Genomic DNA, 23512 nt, shown 5'->3' with positions numbered 1-23512 from the left:
ACCTTGTCTAGGAGCGAGAGACTAGTAGCAGATGCACCAGCCCAAATGTGACAGCAATACTCCATACATGGGCGAATAGTGGCCTTATAGAGGCACAGGACACTTTCGGGTGTTAGTAGCTTTCTAGCACGGAAGAGAAAGCCTACCTACTTCGCAGTGGCCCTGGCAACGCTTTCATTTTAATTGTTCCAACTCATGTTTCCTGTGAACGTTAGGCCAAGCAGTTTGAAAGATGTACGCTCAGATAAAGAGTCATTGGCCACTGATATTAGTGGCAGAGAAGGTTTATTGTAATTATAAAAGGAAACCAGTTTAGTCTTGGCAGCATTGAATGTGACCATCCATTTATGTCCCTATTCTACTACAGATTGAAGGTCATCCTCTAGTGTTTTGCCATTTCTTTAATTATGTGTTCATTTGTTTTCCTGTCATGTCTGTTATAGAGTGTGGTGTCATCAGCATATATACCCATCTCAGAGGCAGTTTTGTCAGGGAGGTCATTAATGAATATAAGAATAATAGAGGCCCAAGGATAGACCCCTAAGGCACTTCCGCATTTATATCATATTGTTTAGATGTACGACCGTCGAGGACAACCTTGATTTTTCTCTTATCTAAGAAGGATTTAATTATGTTAAGTATTCTACCAGTGATACCGTATGATCTAATTTTCTTGAGGAGACCCTCAAGCCACACCCTGTCAAAAGCCTTAGATATATCTAGAGCTACCGCTCTGCCCTTCCCCGCTTTGTCCAGTGAATGGTATATACGTTCAGAGATTACAGTGAGGATGTCAACTGTGAAACGGGCTTGTCTAAATCCATATTGTTTGTCAGTCAGAAGTTTAGCATCTGTAAAGTGATGGATTAGAGCATGGTTATTTAAGGTCTCAAATATTTACGCGAAAGTGGGAGGAGGCTAATGGGGCGATAATTAGATGGGTCAGTTCTTTCACCAGAAGTCCTCAATATTGGTACCACAGAAGCAGTTTTCCAACAGTCCGGAAAGCAAGATTCATTAAGGCATTCGTTGTAGAGTTTGGAGAGAACTGGAGCTACTTCGGCTGAGCACTTTTTTAATAGCACAGCTGGGATGAGATCGGGTCCACATGCTTTTGAAGTGTAAAGGTTTTTTATGATAGCATGCACCTGAGCAGGGGTAATTTTGTTAAAATATGATTTAATTGGTTAAAAATCCTGTTAAAATATGTCTTAATTGCAAAATTAAATGAATCAGAATGCATTTCCGGTTCCTTTTGTAAAAAATTATATTATTTTTATCATTCTAGTGCTTGAACGAAAGCATATAAACTGTGGTATAGAAATTAATTTAAACGTGCTTTAAAATCTTTACAAAATTCTCATTTAATTAAAAGATTAAAAAATTTGGAAGCTAATTTGCATCATTTAATGAATAAACATGAAAACAATATAAATCTGAACAAAATTAGTTTTAGCTATATAAAAAATTTTCTTCATTTAATTTCATAACCTAACGAAACAGTAATTTTTAAATCGGACTTTTAAAATATTTATTAAAATATACATTATTTTAAATTGAACTTTTAAAATACTGTTTTAAAATGTTCTTTAATCATTTTAAATTGAGCTTTTAAAATATTGTTTTAATAAAACTTGTTATGCGATGTTATATAATAGTAAATAAATAATGAATCTTTATCTTCCAGATCCCTTTCAGTCTAGTTCTTATAATAATAATAATAATAATAATAATAATAATAATAATAATAATAATAATAATTATTATTATTATTATTATTATTATTATTATTATTATACTTATTATTTTATTATTATACTTATTATTATACCTATTATTATTATACTTATTTTATTATTATTATTATTATTATTATTATTATTATTATTATTATTATTATTATTATTATTATTATTATTATTATTATTTATGGCTTCTGTTATTTGCATTGAAACTATTACGCTGTATTTGTTTTTTGTTTTTGTTTTTTATAAATACTATTTTCCTTCTTTCTCTGCGAATGAAAACATTGTGGTTACATTATTCACGGCTTAATAAAAGTAGGGAGCCCCACTCCTCAGGCCACTGCATTTTTCTGTCACCTGCGGTCGGCATACAATAATAACATTTATTTGTGGCGCTTCGGGTTTTTTGTTTTGTTTTAGAATTTTACAAACAAATTCCACCAGAAAATAATATTTCGCACTGTTTCCCTTTCTCTATTATCGCCCTTTATTCTCCCTTTCTCTATTTCGACCATTCTCGTTATCTGTGTCTACCGGTCTGTATGTTTCTTGTTTCTTTCACACTGTCTCTCTTTCTCTTTCTCCTTCTTTCTCTCTCTCTCTTTCTCTCTCTCTCTCTCTCTATATATATATATAAATAAATATATATATATATATATATATATATATATATATATTTATATGTGTGTGTGTGTGCGTGTATAAATACACTATTTGTTGCTATCAATCTATTTACTTGATGTCTTGATTTTGTTAAAACAATACATGAATGCTCATTTATGAAATATGATAATTTTTGTAGCTTACAGTTTAAGTCATCTGGTTGTGACTTAAAACTTATTGATATATGAACGATTACCGAATTTTCAATTATATAAGCCTAGTAAAATCCGGAATACTATAAATAAGACTATATATATATATATATATATATATATATATATATGTATATATATATATGTATATATATATATATATAAAGTGAAATTCTCTCTCTCTATCTCTATCTCTATCTATCTCTCTCTCTCTTTCTGTGTTTGTGTGTGTACATTTCCCTACCAAACTACCCTGTCAGTTTTCAGTCTACAGACTCGAGATTTGTGATAAGGGGCATTGAGATTCGGAACTCTTCGGCCTAACGTTTACAGGGAACATGAACTGGAATAGATACATTGAGAGCATTGCCAAGGCTGCTGCAAATAAGGTGGGCTCTCTCTACCGTGCCAGAAAATTACTTACGCCTGAAAGTATCCTGTACCTCTATAAGGCCACCATTCTCCCATGTATGGAATACTGTTGTCACATTTGGGCTGGTGCATCTGCTGCTTGTCTCTCACTCCTGGACAGGGTTCAAAAGAGAGTCGCCAACCTGATTGGTCCTGAACTGTCATCTAAGCTTCAACCTCTGACCCATCGACGAAATGTTGCATCCCTCTGCCTGTTCTACAAATACTTTGATGAACTGCAAGCACTTGTACCTCCTCGACGTGACTACCCCCGACAAACCCGACAAGTAACTAAGTCCCACCCCTTTACAGTAGAGATCACTAGGTTTACTCAAATAGTTTCTTCCCCAGAACTGCAAGTCTTTTGAACTCCCTTCCGGGATTCTGCTTTCCCAACTGTACTGATATGCAGAAGTTCAAGTGTAATGTGAACAAAAATCTTTCTACTCATCTCCCTTCATAATGCCCCCGCAAAGTATGTTCCCGATAGTAGCCCCCTACTTCAAAGTGGCATTTGCCTTGTTTGGGGTGAAAATTGAATTTTTTTTTTTTTTTTTAATCGGTTGCCGGTCAGAAATTTAGCTGTCAAGTGGTAAAAGTTCAACGATTTGACCTTTTAAAAGTCTACTAAACTCCTCCGCTAATTTTTGGGTCTAAATAGTTTAAATTTTAGATATAGGTTACTTTGACATAGATCTAACTTTTTAATTTCATTGGAGCCCAAAACAATAAATGTTAGGGGGTCAAAATTGGGATATAAGGTAAAAAAAAAAGTTAATCTTTGCAGTCTCGAACAAATTACTCAACCAATTTTTGATCCAAAAATTTGAAATTTTATATAAAATGTATCCAGACTTAGGGCAAGCTTTGTAATCGGTTTTTGGTCGACAACTGTGGTCTCTAGCAAACTATTCAGCGAATTTTGGGTGTAAACATTTGAAATTTTACATACAGAGTATTCAGACATGAAGCACACTTTTTAATCAGTTTTTGGGCGAAAATTTGGCGGCCAAGATGTGAAAATTAAAAGACTTGACATTTGCAGACTCTATCAAACTTCTTCGCCAATCTTGGGTCTAAACACTTATAATTTTAAATGTAGCTTACCTGGACAGGAGTCATACTTTTTAATATATATATATATATATATATATATATATATATATATATATATATATATATATATATATATATACATGTGCGTATAATGTTATGAACAGTACATAGAACCCGAGCAAAGCCGGGCTGAATTGCTAGTATATACTGATATATATATATATATATATATATATATATATATATATATATATATATATATATATATATATATTAAAGTTCGATTCACAATTTTTGAAAACACATTATTTTTCCCCATAAGAATATGTTACAGATCTATTCGTCAGTAATCTTAAATATGTGTGTGTATGTGCGCGCGTACGTGTAATGTATATATATATATATATATATATATATATATATATATATATGTATGTAAACATTATATATATATGCATATTACATTGTAGTATATATATATATATATATATATATATATATATATATATATATATATATATTACATTGTAATACTTTTTCACCCCAAACAAGGCACAGTGCCACCAAGTCGTAAGAGGCTACTATTTGGTATCAGATTTGCGGGGATACTATGTAGAGAGTTCAGCAGCAAGATGTCTGTTCACATTACACCTGAACTTCTGCATGTCAGTACAGTCAGGGAAGCAGGGACCCGTCTAGCTGTTCGAGGAAAGAATTTCCGGCATCCAGGGGTCTCTATAGTGTATACGTATATACAGAGTGGTCGCTAGAAAAGCGGGAAATTTGAACGTCAGCTTACATCATGAATAAAATGCGGGATTGCTATTTTTTATTGGTTCTTTTGTTGGCGAATGGGTGTGCAATCTGCATATTGATTTCAGTACATCTTATTTATTTCTTCGATTTAGATTTTGATACCCACATCATGAACGGGAGCATCAGGGAACAGCTTTCAGATTTTCAAAGGCAGGTGACAATTCTTTTCAAAAGTGAAAATCCGACTTGGGGACGGACAAAATGTTTGACCGTGTTATCGAATCTTTTTTCAATGATTACAAGCCATCAGTTTGATAATGTTGTTGCAACTTTGAAACAAGAAGGTCCGGAAGCAGCTGGTACTCGCCAAAAAGGAATGGAACGATATAAACGAATTTCGGACGAAGCGCGTGCTACGGTGAAGGATTTGGCTGTTTCACCTGTGCGACGTGGTGCAATAGAGACGTCATTTCAGTCAACGAGAAATCGCTCGACATCTCAATATATCGAAAACATCAGTATTTGAAATTCTCAAAGAAAGTGAACTGAAATGCTACTGTCGAATACAATGTAACCTCCTCACTGAGCGACATAAGGAAATGCGCGAAAACAAGTCGCTTGCTCTGATTGCTCGTTTGGGACCAGAGTTTGCTTGGAGAAGAGTATGGTTTTCGGACAAGATAAGATTCTCTTTGCAACCCGCCTTTGAGCAGACAAAACGATCGCATTTACCGAGAAGTGCATGTAAAAACTGACATACCTGGGGAAGATCTGCTTGTGGAATTTGACAATATGCAGTCATCTGTTATGCTGCTGTTTCATGGTATGGCAAAACGAAGCTTCGATTTCTTGAAGGATATTGTCAGTCCTGAAGGCAGGAAGAAAAAAAAACAGTCAACCGGCAAGTTTATTGTGAAGAGATGTGTCCACAGATGTTTAGCGATATACGAAATGTAATGGATAACGAAACATGGACATGGCAACAGGGTGGGGCCAAGGCTCACATGGCAATGGCTTCAATTCAGTTTCTTCGGCAATCTACTCCTTATTTAATTGCAGCGGAATATTGATCCTCAGAAAGTCCAGACTTAAATGTCATGGATTACTGTGTTTGGAGCTTGTTATTAACAGAGACGCAGAACTGTCGACGTGACATACACTCTATTTATGACTTGAAAACGTGCTTGGCAAGAACTTGGAATGATATCCCACAAGTTACCTTTCAAAACGCCACACGAGCTTGGATTTTTAGGTTAAGACGCTGCAATGAAGTGCATGGGCGGCATTTTGAGTATCTATGAGTATAACATTTGTTTTTGAAAAACTTTGTAAAAATTATTCTTTGGAAAAATGAATCGTTTTTTGACAAATTTCCCGCTTTTATACGAAAATATATTTATGGCAATTAAGTTACATAGTGTATCCCGAGTTTCATCCACACAGGAAATGGCATTTTCACCTGAAAATTATCTACGTGGATGAAACTCTGTGTAGTTTAATTTTCATATATTTGTATAAGTTACTCTCTCTCTTTCTCTCTTTCTCTCTTTCTCTCTCTCTCTTCCTCTCTCTCTCTCTCTCTCTCTCTATATATATATATATATATATATAAGTTTAGTGATTAAAGTTAAACTCTGAAAATCAAAATATAGACACATACATTCGAGTTAAGAATTTATTGTTTAAAAAAGGAATATATAGAAAGGAGTTAATTTCCTTAATCCATGGATTTTCAATAATGGCTCATATCATCAGAGGAAATGAAATGCGGTTAGTAAAATGTTCAGCTGTGAATAGAAACGTATTTTGCTTTTCAGCACAAATATTGAAAACATTTTTTGGTGGTGGATAATAATTATATGAATCGGATCGAATAAACACCTCTCCGAATACTTTTCAATTCAATTCATTGATTTTTGAGGTCCATCGTACCATAGATATGCATATATAACTCAACATTCAAATTCCATCACCGACGGGAATATATGCAATGGAATGGAACATTCATACAATATCTGATACAGTTTCTACGCCTAAAAAGACTTTGGATCACATCTACCAAAACATATTCAACTCACCAACAATTACAGCTGCTCCGTATACCTTTCGAAAAATCAGTATGTAGCAACCTAGCATTCTTGTTATATGCGATTACTGCCTTCTCCCCTAAACCAATATTCTGCCTACCTGCCAATAATAGCCCGGAAGTCATCGTACTCCTTCCGATAATGGACTGCCAAGGTTGCATGAAACTCCTTTTCCTATAACTATTTTCATATAATTATTATTCACCACCCAAAAAACTTTTTCAATATTTGTGCTGAAAAGCAAAAGACGTGTCTATTCACAGCTGAACATTTTGCTAACCACATTTCATTTCCTCTGATGATATGAGCCATTATTGAAAATCCATGGATTAAGGAAATTAACATAACAACCTTCTATATATTCCTTTTGTCAAACAATGAATTCTTAACTTGAATATATGTGTCTATATTTTGATTTTCAGAATTTAACTTTAACCACTAAACTTATATATTGCTCTATTTTTAAATACTGAGCTTCTCCTTTTTGGCTAGTATCACCCTGAAAGTATTATCTCAAGTAATATCTGTTAGGATATTTAACCTGATTTTTATTCTGTGTCTTATCTCGCTTATATATATATATATATATATATATATATATATATATATATATATATATATATATATATATATATATATATATAAGAACACGTGGTTAATAAAACATGTTAAAAAAACTCCTTGAAAAAGAGTTAAAAACATATTTAATTTTAAAAAGGTAGCACGAATATCGATGCTTCTGTTCAGTCTCGAAAGACAAAGGATACCCCCTGCAAGGGCAGCTGCGCGTGTAATTGTGTGGCAAGGCTTGCGCAATCACCAACCACACCTCTCCAGAATCGGTACTGCTTATACATATATATATATATATATATATATATATATATATATATATATATATATATATATATATATACACACACGGACACTCGACGTTTCCCTGGATTGAACGAGGATCAACGAATGTTCCACACTTCCAATACGTTTATTATCATCGAAATCTGTGAGAGCGCTACCTTTTTAATAAAATCGATAAATTGCTTGCTCTGGTCGGATACACACTGTGATGCACCGAGGAGCAAGCTAGACATGCTTCCCGGGGTGATATAAATATTATAGTCTGGATTGCATTGTAGAGAACCTTCTGTTTATTTTATAAACATATTTTTATAATGGCTTGAATTAAAGTTGAATGTGCAAAATAAGGACGTTAACTTTGATTAAAATCAGAGTGTTCGTTCTTCGATGGGATTTTTTTGATTATCGATTTTCGATATTATCGAAGGTATTCTGATACAAAACCTATCTAAAAACACTACGGGACTCATAAAATGCATTTGTGTCAAATTAAAAACAAACGGCCCATACCTTTCTGACTCCATAAAAAAGGAACACACAAACACAGTACTATATATATATATATATATATATATATATATATATATATATATATATATATATATATATATATATATATATATATATAATTTTTTTTTCTTGTATTGATATTCATATTAAAAACACTTTTTTCTATTGGTATTTATTGTCTTCCCACGAAAGAAAAATGTGAGACAAGATAGTTTTTAATGTGAGGGAAAACCAGCTCCCCAAAAGAAGGGTAAAATGGAGCACTCTGGCAAAAATAATAATTCTCTCCGTATAGAGGGCATACCTTCCATTTACCAAGGGCAAACAAACAAGTGCAGCATCAGAACAGATACTACACCTCGACCCTTGCCCGAAGGCCAAGGACCTTTTTTCTATTTATTTCAAAAGAAAATACAACTTTGACAATGGGTCGTGGAATTGATCACTAGCAAATATTCTAGCTAATTTGCATATTCTTTTAAACATCCGTTTTAATGATTTCCTTTAATGATCTTTTTTTTTGTTTGTTTTCTGATGGAAATGGCCATCTTTAGTTAACTATTACGTGTAATTATATTCATGCAGATATTCTACATGATTTATACTTGCATAATATTTGCGTAAAATAATTTTAGTGCACACAAACCTCTTTCTCTCTTTCTATATATATTTATTCCATATTTTATTTATTGGTATAAAAAAATTTTGCTATGAAACTTATTATATAGGGTATTCGGTGGAAAATTGTAAAAAATTAAAATAAATGGAATTTTCCAGGTGAAAGTTCGAACTACGGCATTACAAATATGCATGCGTAACGTAATAGCTAATTGTTCATGCTTTAATTTCATAATACATAATATAAAAGCGAATTTTACGACCAGGTAATGCCAGGCAGCCTGCTAGTGTATATATATATATATATATATATATATATATATATATATATATATATATATATATATATTGCAAACTTTGCTGTCGTATAAGCTATATCGCCTGAAAAGATCTCTAATTACTAGTAACTAGCTGATCGAAACATGCTCATGACTGTGTAGAAACATATTAGTGCTTATGTAAAAACAAACAAAGTGGATACCCCGCTCCACTTTGGTATTGAGCACGCTTGTCTAAACCTTGTTAAACTTCATCGATTACTTAACCTTTGGAAAACAATTACCTCAGATTATATATATAACTACTTAATTTACTCACATAAAATTGATATACGAAAGTATAGATTTGTGCGTAAACTTTAAGTATTTACTTCAAAAGTGCTCAATACGTAGGTAGAGCTAGTTAGTAATTTATAAAATATATATGGCGATTAAGCTACACTGAATATTCCGCGTTTCATCCACTCTAGGACTCTTCAGGCGCCTGAAGAGTCCTAGAGCGGAATATTCAGTGTAGCTTAATCGCCATATATATTTTATAAATTACTATATATATATATATATATATATATATATATATATATATATATATATATATATATATATATTCATTCATACATTTTATTTCCCTATTTCACTTTCGATGTTTTTCTCTCCTCTACGCGTCTCTCTATGTAATCTCTCTCCCTATCCCCTCTATCTCTCTCTCTCTCTTTCTCTCTCTCTCTCTCTCTCTCTCTCTCTCTCTCTCTCTCTCTCTCTCCTTCCTTTGTTTCTCCGTCATTTGCATCGGCGGAACAGACATTCGTCAAATGTTATGAAGAGAATCTCCTTTTCGATCTCTGTTTCTCTTTTTATTTCTCTCTTTCGTCGATGTCCTCGTCAGCGGATCATTCAACTGCCACTTCTGCTACTACGACGACGACGACGACGACCGCGGCGACGGCTACGAAGGCTGCGACGTGCTACGGCTACGGCTACGGCGGCCACATGTAGCTATGTCTGATCCGACAACGGAGAACCCTTTACCAAATGCGCAGGTTAATACCACGGAAAAACAATCCACTACAAATGTTCCCGGTGAGTAGAACATTCATTCCATTTTCTGATGACTTCATAAAACTGATAATCACCATAGTTAAAAAATTTCGCCCGACTTTTATCAATCGGGAAACGGAAATGCATCTGTAGGTAAAACTGATTTCGTCCGTTATTATTGGTGTCGGTGCCCGCTAAAGTAATAATATCACATTCCGAAACGAGCCCTTCTGTTACAGTTAACAAGGTGCGGTTTTAATAGTATTAGTTTTCTTTTAGAGCCAACTCGAATTGTTGTCATCGAGTTTCTGATGACACTACCTGTGTGGCAATCGATCGGTCTATCTGTCTTTCTCTTTACCGACTTTCTTCTTTCTTTCTATCTTCCTATTTACCGATTCGTCAAAGATTCGAGCGCATCTGTCAGTTAAATAATTGCACTATCAATCGTCTACTTCCACTTACGTACTTTCAAAGTTTACGATATCTAGTCAACTATCTAGTATATATACATGTTCATATATATATATATATATATATATATATATATATATATATATATATATATATATATATATATATATGCATGCATGCGTTATTGTGTTTCAGTAAGAATAGAACGGACGAATAGTGATAATTGGTATGGTCATTTGAGAAAAGGACATGTTACACGAGTATACATGTTACACGAGTATACATTTATAAAAAAAATTATAAAAAAGTAATGAAAAGCAACTGATTAATTATACAATTTCTTATTTTTTTCGAGTTTAGTTTTCTTTTTGCTATTTTAACAATGTTTGCTTGAATGAAAAATGTTGAATAAATACATACAATATATATATATATATATATATATATATATATATATATGCAACATTTTTTCTCTATAACATATTTCATTAAATAAAATAATAAATACAATACAATATATATATATATATATATATATATATATGCAACATTTTTTCTCTATAACATATTTCATTAAATAAAATAAACGTGTTTTCTGTTGTTGTTGTTTTTTTTGTTTTTTGTTTGTTTGTTTTTTTGCTATTAATTCTATTTTCGACCCTTTCCACCTTCCAAATAGCATATTTGAGATGAGCATTATTTATTAATTTTATTTATTGAGGACTATTATCCTCATCTTAGTTGTTTCACGACGCTTCGGCTATCTATTCCTCTGGCCTTCGTCAGGTGGTAAATGTGACGGGATAGGAACTCTGAATCTCCTAACTGCATCCACTGCCTTCCGTAGTTGTTGTCTCTGTCAACTGCGCCACCTTGAACGACCCCTTCGGGGCCCGTGGCGCAGTTGATAGAGATGTTGAATCTCTACAGTCTCAAGTGAAAATTGCCTGAAGATATCGGTTTCAATCCTACCTAAAGCCGACCAGAGGCTTACTTGGCCAAAACGTGGTGAGACGACAACAACTACGATAAGCAGTAATTTTAGAGGATGCAGTTAGGAGATTCGGAGTTCCTGTCTCGTCGCGGTTACCACCTGACGAAGGCCAGAGGAATAGTTGACCGAAAAGTCGTGAAACAACTAAAATAAGAATAATAGTCCGCAATCAATAAAATTTTCCAAATAACAGCCTTCACTTCACATGGGAACTGGCTGATGTAATCACCATATTTATTATAAGTTCGAGTACTTTTCAATCCTTCAGGATTCATCGTCATGGATAAATTAATCTAACTGGTTTTGAACAATTTATAAAATTATTTTTTTCTCTTCATTGGTTAATTATTAATTTATACCTGACAATAAATCCTGAAAAGATTGGAAAATACTCAGACTTATCATAAATATGATGATTACATCAACCAGTTCCCGCCAGAAGTCAAGCCTGTTATTCGGAAGTTGGAAAGGATCACAAATAGAATTAATAGACAAAAAACGTCTATATATTTAATGAATTATGCCATATATATATATATATATATATATATATATATATATATATATATATATATATATATATACATATATATATATATATATATATATATATATGCTAGCAGGTAGACCTGGAATTGCCCGAGATTAAATGTGCTACACTTTTAACACTTCTAATGTCATCGAAATGTCGATTTTTCAATTATATCGATTGATTGCTTGCTCTAATCGGGGACCCATCACGTGCATAGGAAGTAGCTTCACATGCCTCTCCGCAGTGATTTACGACTCTTATTCCACAATACATTACAGTATACATATTGCACTGTAGTAAACCTACGGTTGATTTTATGAAAATATTTTTATATAATGGCTTGAATTTAAGTTTAAAATGCAACCATCAAGTATCATGGTCCAATTGAGCTCTAAAAAGAAAGCATACATTTCAAACTTACTGTTGATTTTAGACGTCGAGCCTGTATGTTATTGAGGTGATCAATCTACTAAAATGCAATTGTGATGTTAGGCTGTATAAGGGTGTTAATTTTGATTAAAATCGCACACTTCCTTTTTTAATCGGATTTTTCGATTATCGATTTGTGATAATTATCGAAGGAATTGTGATACAACACCTATTTAAGAATGCTTTCAGACACGTAAAGTACATTTATATGAAATTTCAAAAAGAATCGGCCAAACTGTTTCGGAGTCCATAGGGAACGAACTTACACCATCACACAGACACAGGCACACACAAAGTGCCTTATATATATATATATATATATATATATATATATATATATATATATATATATACATGTGTGTGTGTTTATTTAAGTAGGCGAAATATATACATATACATAAACACATACATATATACTTTATAATTTAATTATACAGGAAATGAGAGCATGGTATAAATGATGATTGCAACGTCTTGTCAGACGAGTGCCACTCCCTCAGACACTTAAAGTCCATGAGCCCAAAAATGACTTCCATCGCCACAGGATCAGTTTTATAGACAAATGCCTGAGAGAGTATCTATACACAGATGATGTTACAGAATCTTAGCTTTGTACGACAGCTAAGTCTCTCTCCCTCTCTCTCTCTTTCTCTCTCCCTCTCTCTCTCTCCCTCTCTCGCTCTCTCTCTCTCTCTCTCTCTCGGTTCAAAATTTTTAGATCCAGCAACAAGCAAGAGTAAGATAGCCAGCAACAAGTTAAACTGCAGACCAGCTTAATGCGAGTACTGGTCTCTCGCTTTATAGTTTTTTAAATCAGAGATTTGCTTCTCCTAGAGCCCTCTCCACCCCAGCACACACATACATATACACAAACACACACGGTGCTAGTTGGCCGTTGACCCCGAAAAAGGGATCATTCGCCCTTTGAAAGGTCTTTTTTTAATGCTTCAAGGAGACTAGCCGCCCTTCTCACCAAACAAGTCTGGTGGCGGAACCAGTTTAGTCGCCGGTAACCCGACCATGAGGTAGGTAGTACTGGGTTACATAGTACTAGTAGCATACGAGGGGCGTGCAATAAGTAATGCCCCTGACCCACTTCCCATAGCAGTAGAGCAATGATACTTGGCACATTTATTAGTCTTTCTCTACACAGGAACCACCCAGAGTTATGCATTTCTCCCATCGTTTGATCCAGCTCTCGAGACCGTTTTTGTAGAACACCCCAAGTTGGTCCTCCAACCACGACGTGACTTCAGAAATCAAGGCTGCATCATCTGGGAAACGCTTTCCTTTCAAAAACAACTTCATGGCTGGGAAGAGGTGAAAGTCAGAGGGTGCAAGGTCAGGAGAGTAGAGAGGATGGGGGGGTTTCATAACCATAAGCCCGTGCTTCTTATCTGGTGGCATGCGAGTTGTGGACCGGAGCGTTGTCCTGCAGGAGGAGGGTACCTTTGCTGATCTTGCCCCGCCTCTTGATTTTGATAGCTTCCCTTAATTTCCTCAAAAGTGAAGCATAATAGGCTCATGTAATTATGGTGCCCTTTGCCAGGAAATCTGTCATCACTACTCCGTCCTGGTCACAGAAGACTGTGAGCATGACCTTGCCAGCGGAGGGCTGCACCCTTGCGTTCTTTGGAGGTGGTGAGTCCACGTACTTCCACTGCATTGACTGGGCTTTGGTCTCTGGGTCATAGTGATGGATCCAGGTTTCATCCTGTGTAATCTGTCTTTTGGAAAACTTTAGCTCATCTCCTTGGCACATCTCCAAATTCATCCTCGAGCACTCGACGCGTTCTCGCTTCTGGAATGGTGTGGCAACCTGAAAATCCATCTGGCAGACACCTTATGCATATGCAAATGGTCATGAATGATAGTTTCCACAGACCCTGTACTAATCTTGTCATCTTAGGCTATTTAGCGAATAGTAATGCGCCGATCTTCCAAAATGGCAGCCTCAACTTGACGGACAGATGCCTCATCAATAGCAGAAGGGGGGCGACCAGGTCTTCCGGCCATGTTTGAATTCATTGAAAATGCCAGCGTTTTACAAGGTCATATGATAGGGCATTATCACCATAAGTTTCTTTCATTTCATCAAAAGTCTCCTGTGGTGTTTGTCCTTTCAAATACAAAAACCGGATCACTGCTCGACATTCAACAGGCTCCATTTCACACCTGACTCAGTTCAAACACCTGTAAAACAAAAACCACAATTAGTTCAGAGCTGTAGTTTGGCACATAACCCGTAGAAATATAAATCATTGCACATGCAAAATTTCAGCTAGATCAGACAACTGGAAGATGGTCGGGGGCATTACTTATTGCACGTCCCTCGTATGACATGACCTGACTATAAATATGGTATAAATACAATTATATAAACATACATATATTTTGGTTTCATTTTACTTCGGTCGAAGTTTGCAGAAATCTATGGACCCCTTTCGTGGGACTAACGCATGGTCTCTATAAGAGAAACAGAAATTTTAATATTTCATTGAAGTTTTCTTTTACTCATCAATCGGTGAGTTAGTAAAGAAGATGACAGCATATTTCTTCTCTCCAATTGACCGTGTGAGTGTGTGATCATTTATATAGTTTTACTTATGTCATTTACTTATTTCCTCTGATTATACACACACACATACGTGTAGAGCGAGCAAGCGACTGTGAGATATATATATATATATATATATATATATATATATATATAGAGAGAGAGAGAGAGAGAGAGAGAGAGAGAGAGAGGTGAGAGAGGGAGGGAAAGATGCGGATTTGTTTTTGAGTAAGACAAAAAGGGAGTTTTGAGTAAGACAAAAGAGGGAGGGAAAGATGCGGATTTGTTTTTGAGTAAGACAAAAAACACGAAGGAATGATAATTTTTATGCTCTCATGAAAAATGTAATAGCATTTAAAATGTTACGTAAGTCGATTTATAATTAGTATATACATATATATATATATATATATATATATATATATATATATATATATATATATATATATATATATTCCAGTAATTATAGGAGCAACTTGAGCCATGAAAAAGAATTAAAAAAAAACACTTAGAAAATATATCCGATGAACCATGTGCGAGAGAGAGATTCATACAATTCCACTTAAAGGGATGGTTATAATCTTGAAAACATTTCTTAGTTGAAATATATGAGATAGAAGATTAATATCCGACATCCGGAACGAGGCTCCATCTCCAGGCTTAACAAGGTGATAAGAAAATTTAAAATATATGAGGCATTAAAAAGTATTTATATTAATGAAGACCAAATAGCCACACACACACACACACACACACACACACACACACACACACACACACATATATATATATATAAACACATGCACATATATTTTCGAATTAAATCTGGTAGAAAACGAAAGTGTGACATATGTATAATAATATGGATGTACACATACATATTTTAGTATGTGTGTGATTGTGTGTTTATTTATATAGTTTTATGCGTGTTACTTGCTTATTGCTTCCCAATATATATATATATATATATATATATATATATATATATATATATATATATATATAAAGTTATGAAAATTTATACCGCAATTAAGCTACACATAATAATCAGCATTTCATCCTCGAGAGAATTCGTCAGGCTTATCCTGATGAATTCTCACGAGGATGAAACGCGGAATATTCTGTGTAGCTTAATTAAATACTGCAAATTTACGCTCAAAATTATATCTTCTTAGATTAATTTATGTGATTGAAAGTAATATATATATATATATATATATATATATATACTAGCAAAAGTACCCGTATGATAGGTTATGAAAAGGAAGGGTTGTAAAGAGATAGCTTCGAGTGTGGATGTATCAAAACCAAAGCAAAATATGATGAAAGTAAAAATAAAATAGATAAACCCCATCATTTATTATACCATACCTGTTCACACTGAAACACTTATCAAAATATTCTGTGGATCTATATTAAAAAACCTTGTTAAACTTTGTGACATATTTCCATTCTATGGAGGTCAGGCGCGAACGAACACCCCATAATTTTATTATACCATATATTTCTTCAAACTGAAACATAATTATCAAAGTATACTTACGCAGATAGATATGAAAAGTCTTTATTAAAGTTTGTGCCTATTTCCATTCTATGGAGGGCAGGCGCCGACGCAGGCCACACAATTCTATTATATCATCCCTATTTAAGTTAAAACATACTTATCAAAGTATTATTATATACATCTATATCAAAAACACTTGTAAACGTTTTTTTTTTTAATCTTTTAATTTTTTATTTCCATACTTTGTGGGCCAGGCGCGTACGCAGACCCCACAATTTTAATGAATCATCATTATGCCAGATCAAACATACTCAGTCCTATGTCTCGATACATCTTCTATCATTATATGTGCTCAATTTTCTATAATAGTCAACCATATGGAAGCCTATTCGTGACCAGACACACACAAACAGACGTTCAGCTTTATATTATAGATATATATATATTATTTTTAAAATATAATTATCTACTGACACGTGTTTTGTCGTCTACGACTCATCAGAGTGGCTGAATGATTCACCGATTGTGGTTTAATCTTCTCTTACTCTCTTCTTCTGTCTGACTATCTGTCTGTCCGCCCATCTCTCTCTCTCTCACTCTCTCTCTCTCTCTCTCTCTCTCTCTCTCTCTCTTTCCATATATATATATATATATATATATATATATATATATATATATATATATATACAAATCTACATGGCCGCGATACTAAACATGCTTATGTTTCAGACTGATGGTCAGTTAAAATCACAAGTTCTCGTCAGGCAATTTAATAAATAGTTGCTTTCCACAGAAGAAACCAGTCTACAATTCTTCTGAGGAAAGCAACAATTTATGAAGTGTCCTGAGGAGGACTTGTGGTTTTAACCGACTGTCCGAGACATTAGCATGTCAGATGTCTCGATAATGTACATTTGTTTATCATCATGAAAATATATCTTGCTCTGCTTTTATTGAGCATTCTTAATATCCTTGTTAAATTTATTAGTTATCATTTTTGAATTCCTATAACCTGGTGTACACACACACACACACACACATATATACAGGGTATCCACAAAGTCTGGCTACATTATATAGCCAGACTTTGTGGAAGTATCCTGTATATATACACACGCGCGTGCGCGTATATATGCGCGCGTATATATGCGCGCGTATATATATGCGCACGCGCGTATATATATATATATATATATATATATATATATATACAGGGTGCCCACAAAGTCTGGCTACACAAAGTCTGGCTACATAATGTAGCCAGACTTTGTGGACACCCTGTATATATATATATATATATATATATATATATATATATATATATATATATATATATATATATATATATACTTCATTTACTCACATAAATTTAATGTACGAAAGTATAGATTTATGCGTAAACTTTAAGTATTTACTTCAAAAGTGCTCAATACATAGGTAGAGCTAGTTAGTAATTTATAAAATATATATGGCGATTAAGCTATGCTGAATATTCTGCGTTTCATCCACTATGGGATTCGTCAGGCTTATGCTATGGATGAAACGCAGAATATTCAGTGTAGCTTAATCGCCATATATATTTTATAAATTACTATATATATATATATACTGTCAAGATTCTTTACTCCAATTCTAATAAAAGTTCTTTTTCATGATGACTTCTAGAAATTGGCTAAAATTTTAACTTAAGCTTAAGGACGCTTAAGAAGAAATTTAAATTCAATGGGTATATTTAATAGTTAATATTTGTAGCTATTGCTTAATTGTCACCAAAGTATGCGATGTCTAAATTTCCTTTAACCGCTTTGTATCCCCAGTTTAAAAATTAATAAACCTTAATTCATAATTGTACTTCTTATGAAGACCAGAAATCTGTTCAGAACTTTATAATGACCGATTAATTAGTTTAAGAGTGTATCATGGAGATATAAATATATACCCATATAAATATATCTTAATTAATATATATAAATTAATATATATATATATATATATATATATATAATTAGTTATATGATTTTGGAAAACAAAATCCAGCAGAGTGCTCAGTTATAAGGAAAATTCGAAAATAAGAACGTATTATTTATGTATTGTTTATAGTAAGATGAGATAAGTCATCAGTGCCGTCGGGTTCAAACGCGACAATTGGGGACTTAAACAAAACACACGCACACACACACACACACACACATTGCCTGGTTGTAAAATACGCTTAAATATGATTTTTTGATTAATGAAGATTTTGTATTTATTAATATAATATATTAATCCTAAAACATAGTAATAATTTAAAAAGTTTGTTTTTTTTAGTGACTCGTGCACCACTACCGAAAATTGTAACCAAAACGTTTAGCTTACGATTTACTTTTTTCTTCGACGTTAATGCCTGGGCTATGAAGACATGTTTGCTGTAAGGCTAGAAATTAAAACATGAACTAATAGATATTACGATATGCATGCATATTTGTAATGCCGTCATTCGACCTTAACCTGGCAAATTCCATTTTTTTTTTTAATTTTCACACTTTTGCATCGTTTTTCCCCGATTTAAACCCAACCATAAAATTTCGAATACACCATATATTAAGTTTTATGTCTGTAGACCAAAAACTGATAGAGGAGTTTGTAGGCAATTTTTTCAACATATCAATATCAATGACTTATCTCATCTAAAATTTCTGTAAACAAAATATAAATAGTACGCTTATATTTTAAGATTTTCCTTAGAATTGAGCACTCTGTTGGATTTCTTTTTCCAAAAAAATAATATATATTATTAATATATATATATATATATATATATATATATATATATATATATATATAATATTTTATAGTATATCTGTATATGTGTGTGTGCATATATACATATGTTATAGCAGAATACATTCACGCACGTATACATATATATTACAAAACTATAATATATATATATAATATATTCATATACATACATATAGAAATATAACATATATATATATATATATATATATACACACACACGTTTTATTTTTTATCACCGTATCTTTCTGTTAAGTTACATTATTGTTTCAGCTACCCGGCCGTTTTTTATTTTTTTGCCGTCTGTAGCTTCCTCAGACTTTTACAGAAATGTTCGTTGTGATGGGATGAAAGATTGAATGATGTCAGGGGAGGGATGCGAGAAGAGATTAATTACCATTTCTACTATATATATATATATATATATATATATATATATATATATATATATATATATATATATGTATATATATATATATATTAGCAGGTTGTGTTTCGGCATTGTCTGAGAAAGGAATTTAGTACAGAATAGCTAACATGGTTATAAATGAGTTTTCTTACACAGTTTAATTCGAAATATTTTGCTTGCAAATGTGCGTAACAGTGTTTGTATGTAAATTTTAAAAAGTTAATGATTATATATTTTGAAGTCGTCTGTGACTGAAACGTAACAAAAATACTTGTTTATTTACTTCGTATGGTTTCATGTTTATGTTTAAGGCACTAGTGAAACTTAATACATTACCTTTGCATTTTAAACCTTAATTCAAATTATTTTGTCCCCGTCTAGTGATGGCGTCACGATAAAAAATACCTTTGATAGCTCTGGCGAAGCATCAAGTATTCAGCTACCGATAAGATTTGAATTATACTACAAACTCGTGTAGTGAGTTCAATCTCGGCTGCAGCCGCGCTGGATATGTTTGTAAAACCAACCCATGTATAAGAGCCAAGTACAGTTGCCATATCTTGGCAGGAGCTGCTCAAATACCTATCCTGCTTTGACAGAGTTCAAAACAGACTTCGTAATCTAGTAGACGATGCCCTTTTCTCTTCTTTGCGAACTCTTTCCCAAAAAAGAGACGTTGCGAGCTTGTCCTTGTTTTACATAGCAAGTGTTAAATTGACCTCCAATCTATGCTCCCCCCTCGCCAATCGTTCACAAAAACATTCCTCTAGCCAAAATCATTATCAATAAATTCCTCCGTTCTCTATTTGTACCTTACCATAAACATGGATTCGTTGAACAAGGATTCTTTCCTAGAACTGCCCATCTGTGTAACTCTGTTCCGCTAGTCTGCTTTCCAGCGTACTACAATATCATTGTCCTTAATTCAATCGTAAGCAAGTTCTTATTCGACCGTCCTCTTAAATAATCTAATTATGCCAAATTACCGCTACAAACGATTATTACGCAACTGTCTCAATGACTACAATACACACATCAACCCTTATCCTCGAGTGGCGTCCGGGCCTTGACATGTGGTAAACCCTTCGTGAAAGAATATATGCATATATATCAGCAAAGAATCAAATGTTTTTTAATAGACGGTAAATTCCTGTCCACATATGTATGCAAACGAAATGAAAACAAAATGGAATATGAAAAGGAATACACAATACGCTGGTCTCAACAACGATGGGGGAGTTTTGAATATGTATAAATATTATACATACGGAGAGGAATCATTTCATTTAAATTTTCTCTGGGGGAATCAGTTGCTTTTAACGGCAATTCACAGCGTCGTGATTGCGCACACGTTCATTTTTTTATGTAACAATCCTCGGCCAATCGATAGATAGATTTCGAATGAACGCTACAAGAGTTAAAAAATTTAGCTTCTTTCAACGATTTTGATTTTATTCAGCTTGTGGAAGGTTTTGATAAAAAGAGGAGAATCGCTTGAAATATTAAAATTACATTAACCTGTATAATTTAACATGCTTACTATGTTTTCTATTAAGTCATTCTTTTATTTGTCAAATTTCTGATATATACACATACACATACACATATATACATATATATATACATAGAGACAGACAGACAGACAAACGGACAGACATACTGACAGACAGACAGAGTTTATTTTTCAAGTGGAAAGTTATACCAAAATACAAAATTGCAACCTGTTAGTTGACGCGTTCCTCGAATTCGTTGGTTTGTTTCTAAAGCATTTGACTTCCGGTTGGTTTTCCGCCGTTCATGTTGTTATCATAATAATAATAAAAAATTTTTAAACTTGAATCAAAAACAAAAACAAATGAACAAAATAATTCAATTTCAATTTCGTCTCATTAACATTTTTTATGGTTTTCATTCGCATCTTTGAACGTATCAGAGAGACAAGAAAGTGCTTTCGGTTTTAACTTTTAATTTCAGATTAACATATCGCGGCTCAAACAAATATTTATTGATCGAAATCAGCGCTATTAGAATCAAGACATTTTTGCTAACGCAAAGCAAATGTATTTATACCAGTAACGTAAAAATGTATTTATACCAGTAACGTAAAAATGTATTTATACCAGTAACGTAAAAATTTTGTGTTCTATAAAGTCGCTGAAGGCGTTTTTGATATCGCTTAGGTTTTTTAAATATTTCTCACACAGAAATTTCTCGGGATGCTTTAAAAAAGTGACAGTCGGCAGGTGAGAGCTCTGAAGAGTATGGCAGATAAAGCAGAGTTTCGTAGGCAAATCCGTTCAACTTATGCATGGTCGCTGTAGCAACGTGCGATCGGACATTGTCGTGTAGGAGAACTGAGCCCTTTCTGTTAACTAATAGTGGGTGTTATTGTCGAGGTTTCTGGTGTATTTTATCAATTTGTTCACAGTATTCCGATGTCATGTTTTCGCCTGTATTCAAAAAGCTGTAATAAATGACCGATTGCAGACACCTAAATAGTCAGCATGATCTTCTTTTGGTGTAACTCTGGCACTAATTCACACAAATTTCTTATTTCAATTCAAGCCAGGTCGAAAAGCTGCTGAAACAGCTCGCGATATTAACGTGGAAATGTCGTGGAGCTTCGTCGGCGTTTAACCACTAAGCTGAGCGGAGTGATTTTTCATCGCAAGTCACAAACCGGTCGAGAAGCAGGTCGTTCTTGTTGCGTAAAAGAAGGGAAGATTACACTTCATAACGGCGTGTCTTTTGGTTGTCGATAAATTCGTGAGGCACGTATTTATCAAGTTTCTTTTTTTGTCTTTCTAATCTCTCTCAAGTAGTTGGAAATCTCTGTATACGTTACGTCTAATTCAGAAGCAAGTTCTCGAACAGTTGTGCATGGATTGGCTTTGGCTAAGGCTCTTAATTGATCGTTGTAAACATCCGATGACCGATCTTACCATTTTAAAAAAACTCTTGTCACTGCAACGAAATTTCTTAAACCACGATTGTGTTTTATGTTCAGTAGTGGTTTCTAGAACTAAACGCTTCGTTGATAACGCGAGTTGTTTCAGCAGCTTTTCGGCCTGGCTTGAATTGAAATAAGAAATTTGTGTGAATTAGTTTTTTCCCCACCTTTTATTCAACGTATTGAAAAGAAGACACAATTGTTTTAAAACGATTGTATTTTAAACGATTAAATAGAGCGAAAAAATAATATATAAAGTAAAGGTATTATAACGAAAACTTATTTGAAAATACATCATTCGAAATGAAAATTAAAAATTCCGCAAGTACTTTCTTCTCAACCTAATACATAACATTTAAATATTTAGTGGATAGAGTGGCATACTAGAATTATTTTTTTTTTCATTTATATTGAAGCATCCATTGGTGATATTGATTAGCACACAAACAAAAGTGCATCTATCTATCGATTCTTTCTCTTTCTCTCTCTTTTTCTCCCCCTCTATCTATCTTTCTGTCTCGAAAGACAATGGATACCCTCTGTAAGCGTAGCTGCGCGTGTACGTGTGGGACAAGGTTTGCGCAATCCATAACCACACCTCTCCTGAATCGGCATTGTTTGAGTTCAGTAACAAGGAGAATTACCAGACGACTGGAAACAATGCCGAGATAAGCAGAGTGTACATACAGCAATTTTGAATTTCCAAATGATCACCCATTTTAGTACTGACCAAGCTTAACGTTGCTTAACTTTCGTGATCTGACGAGAAC

The 23512-nt window shown here is 33.7% G+C and overlaps 1 protein-coding gene across 1 annotated transcript in view; it reads left to right on the top strand.

Moving 5' to 3' along the window:
• Positions 1 to 10050: 10050 nt before the first annotated feature.
• The window catches only part of LOC145288742 (uncharacterized), a 341460-nt gene continuing 327998 nt past the window's right edge, over positions 10051 to 23512 (top strand). Inside the window, exon 1 of the mRNA XM_080136356.1 lies at positions 10051 to 10214. Within this exon, the coding sequence (XP_079992482.1) occupies positions 10133 to 10214 (82 nt within the window). The 5' untranslated portion in view covers positions 10051 to 10132. The remainder of the gene's footprint in view (positions 10215 to 23512) is intronic.

Source organism: Euprymna scolopes, chromosome 1 (genome assembly GCF_053919585.1).
Source record: "Euprymna scolopes isolate OS-2025 chromosome 1, ASM5391958v1, whole genome shotgun sequence".
NCBI lineage: Eukaryota > Metazoa > Mollusca > Cephalopoda > Sepiida > Sepiolidae > Euprymna > Euprymna scolopes.
Note: the sequence above shows the minus strand (reverse complement) of the source record. Positions and strands in the feature narration are given on the sequence as shown.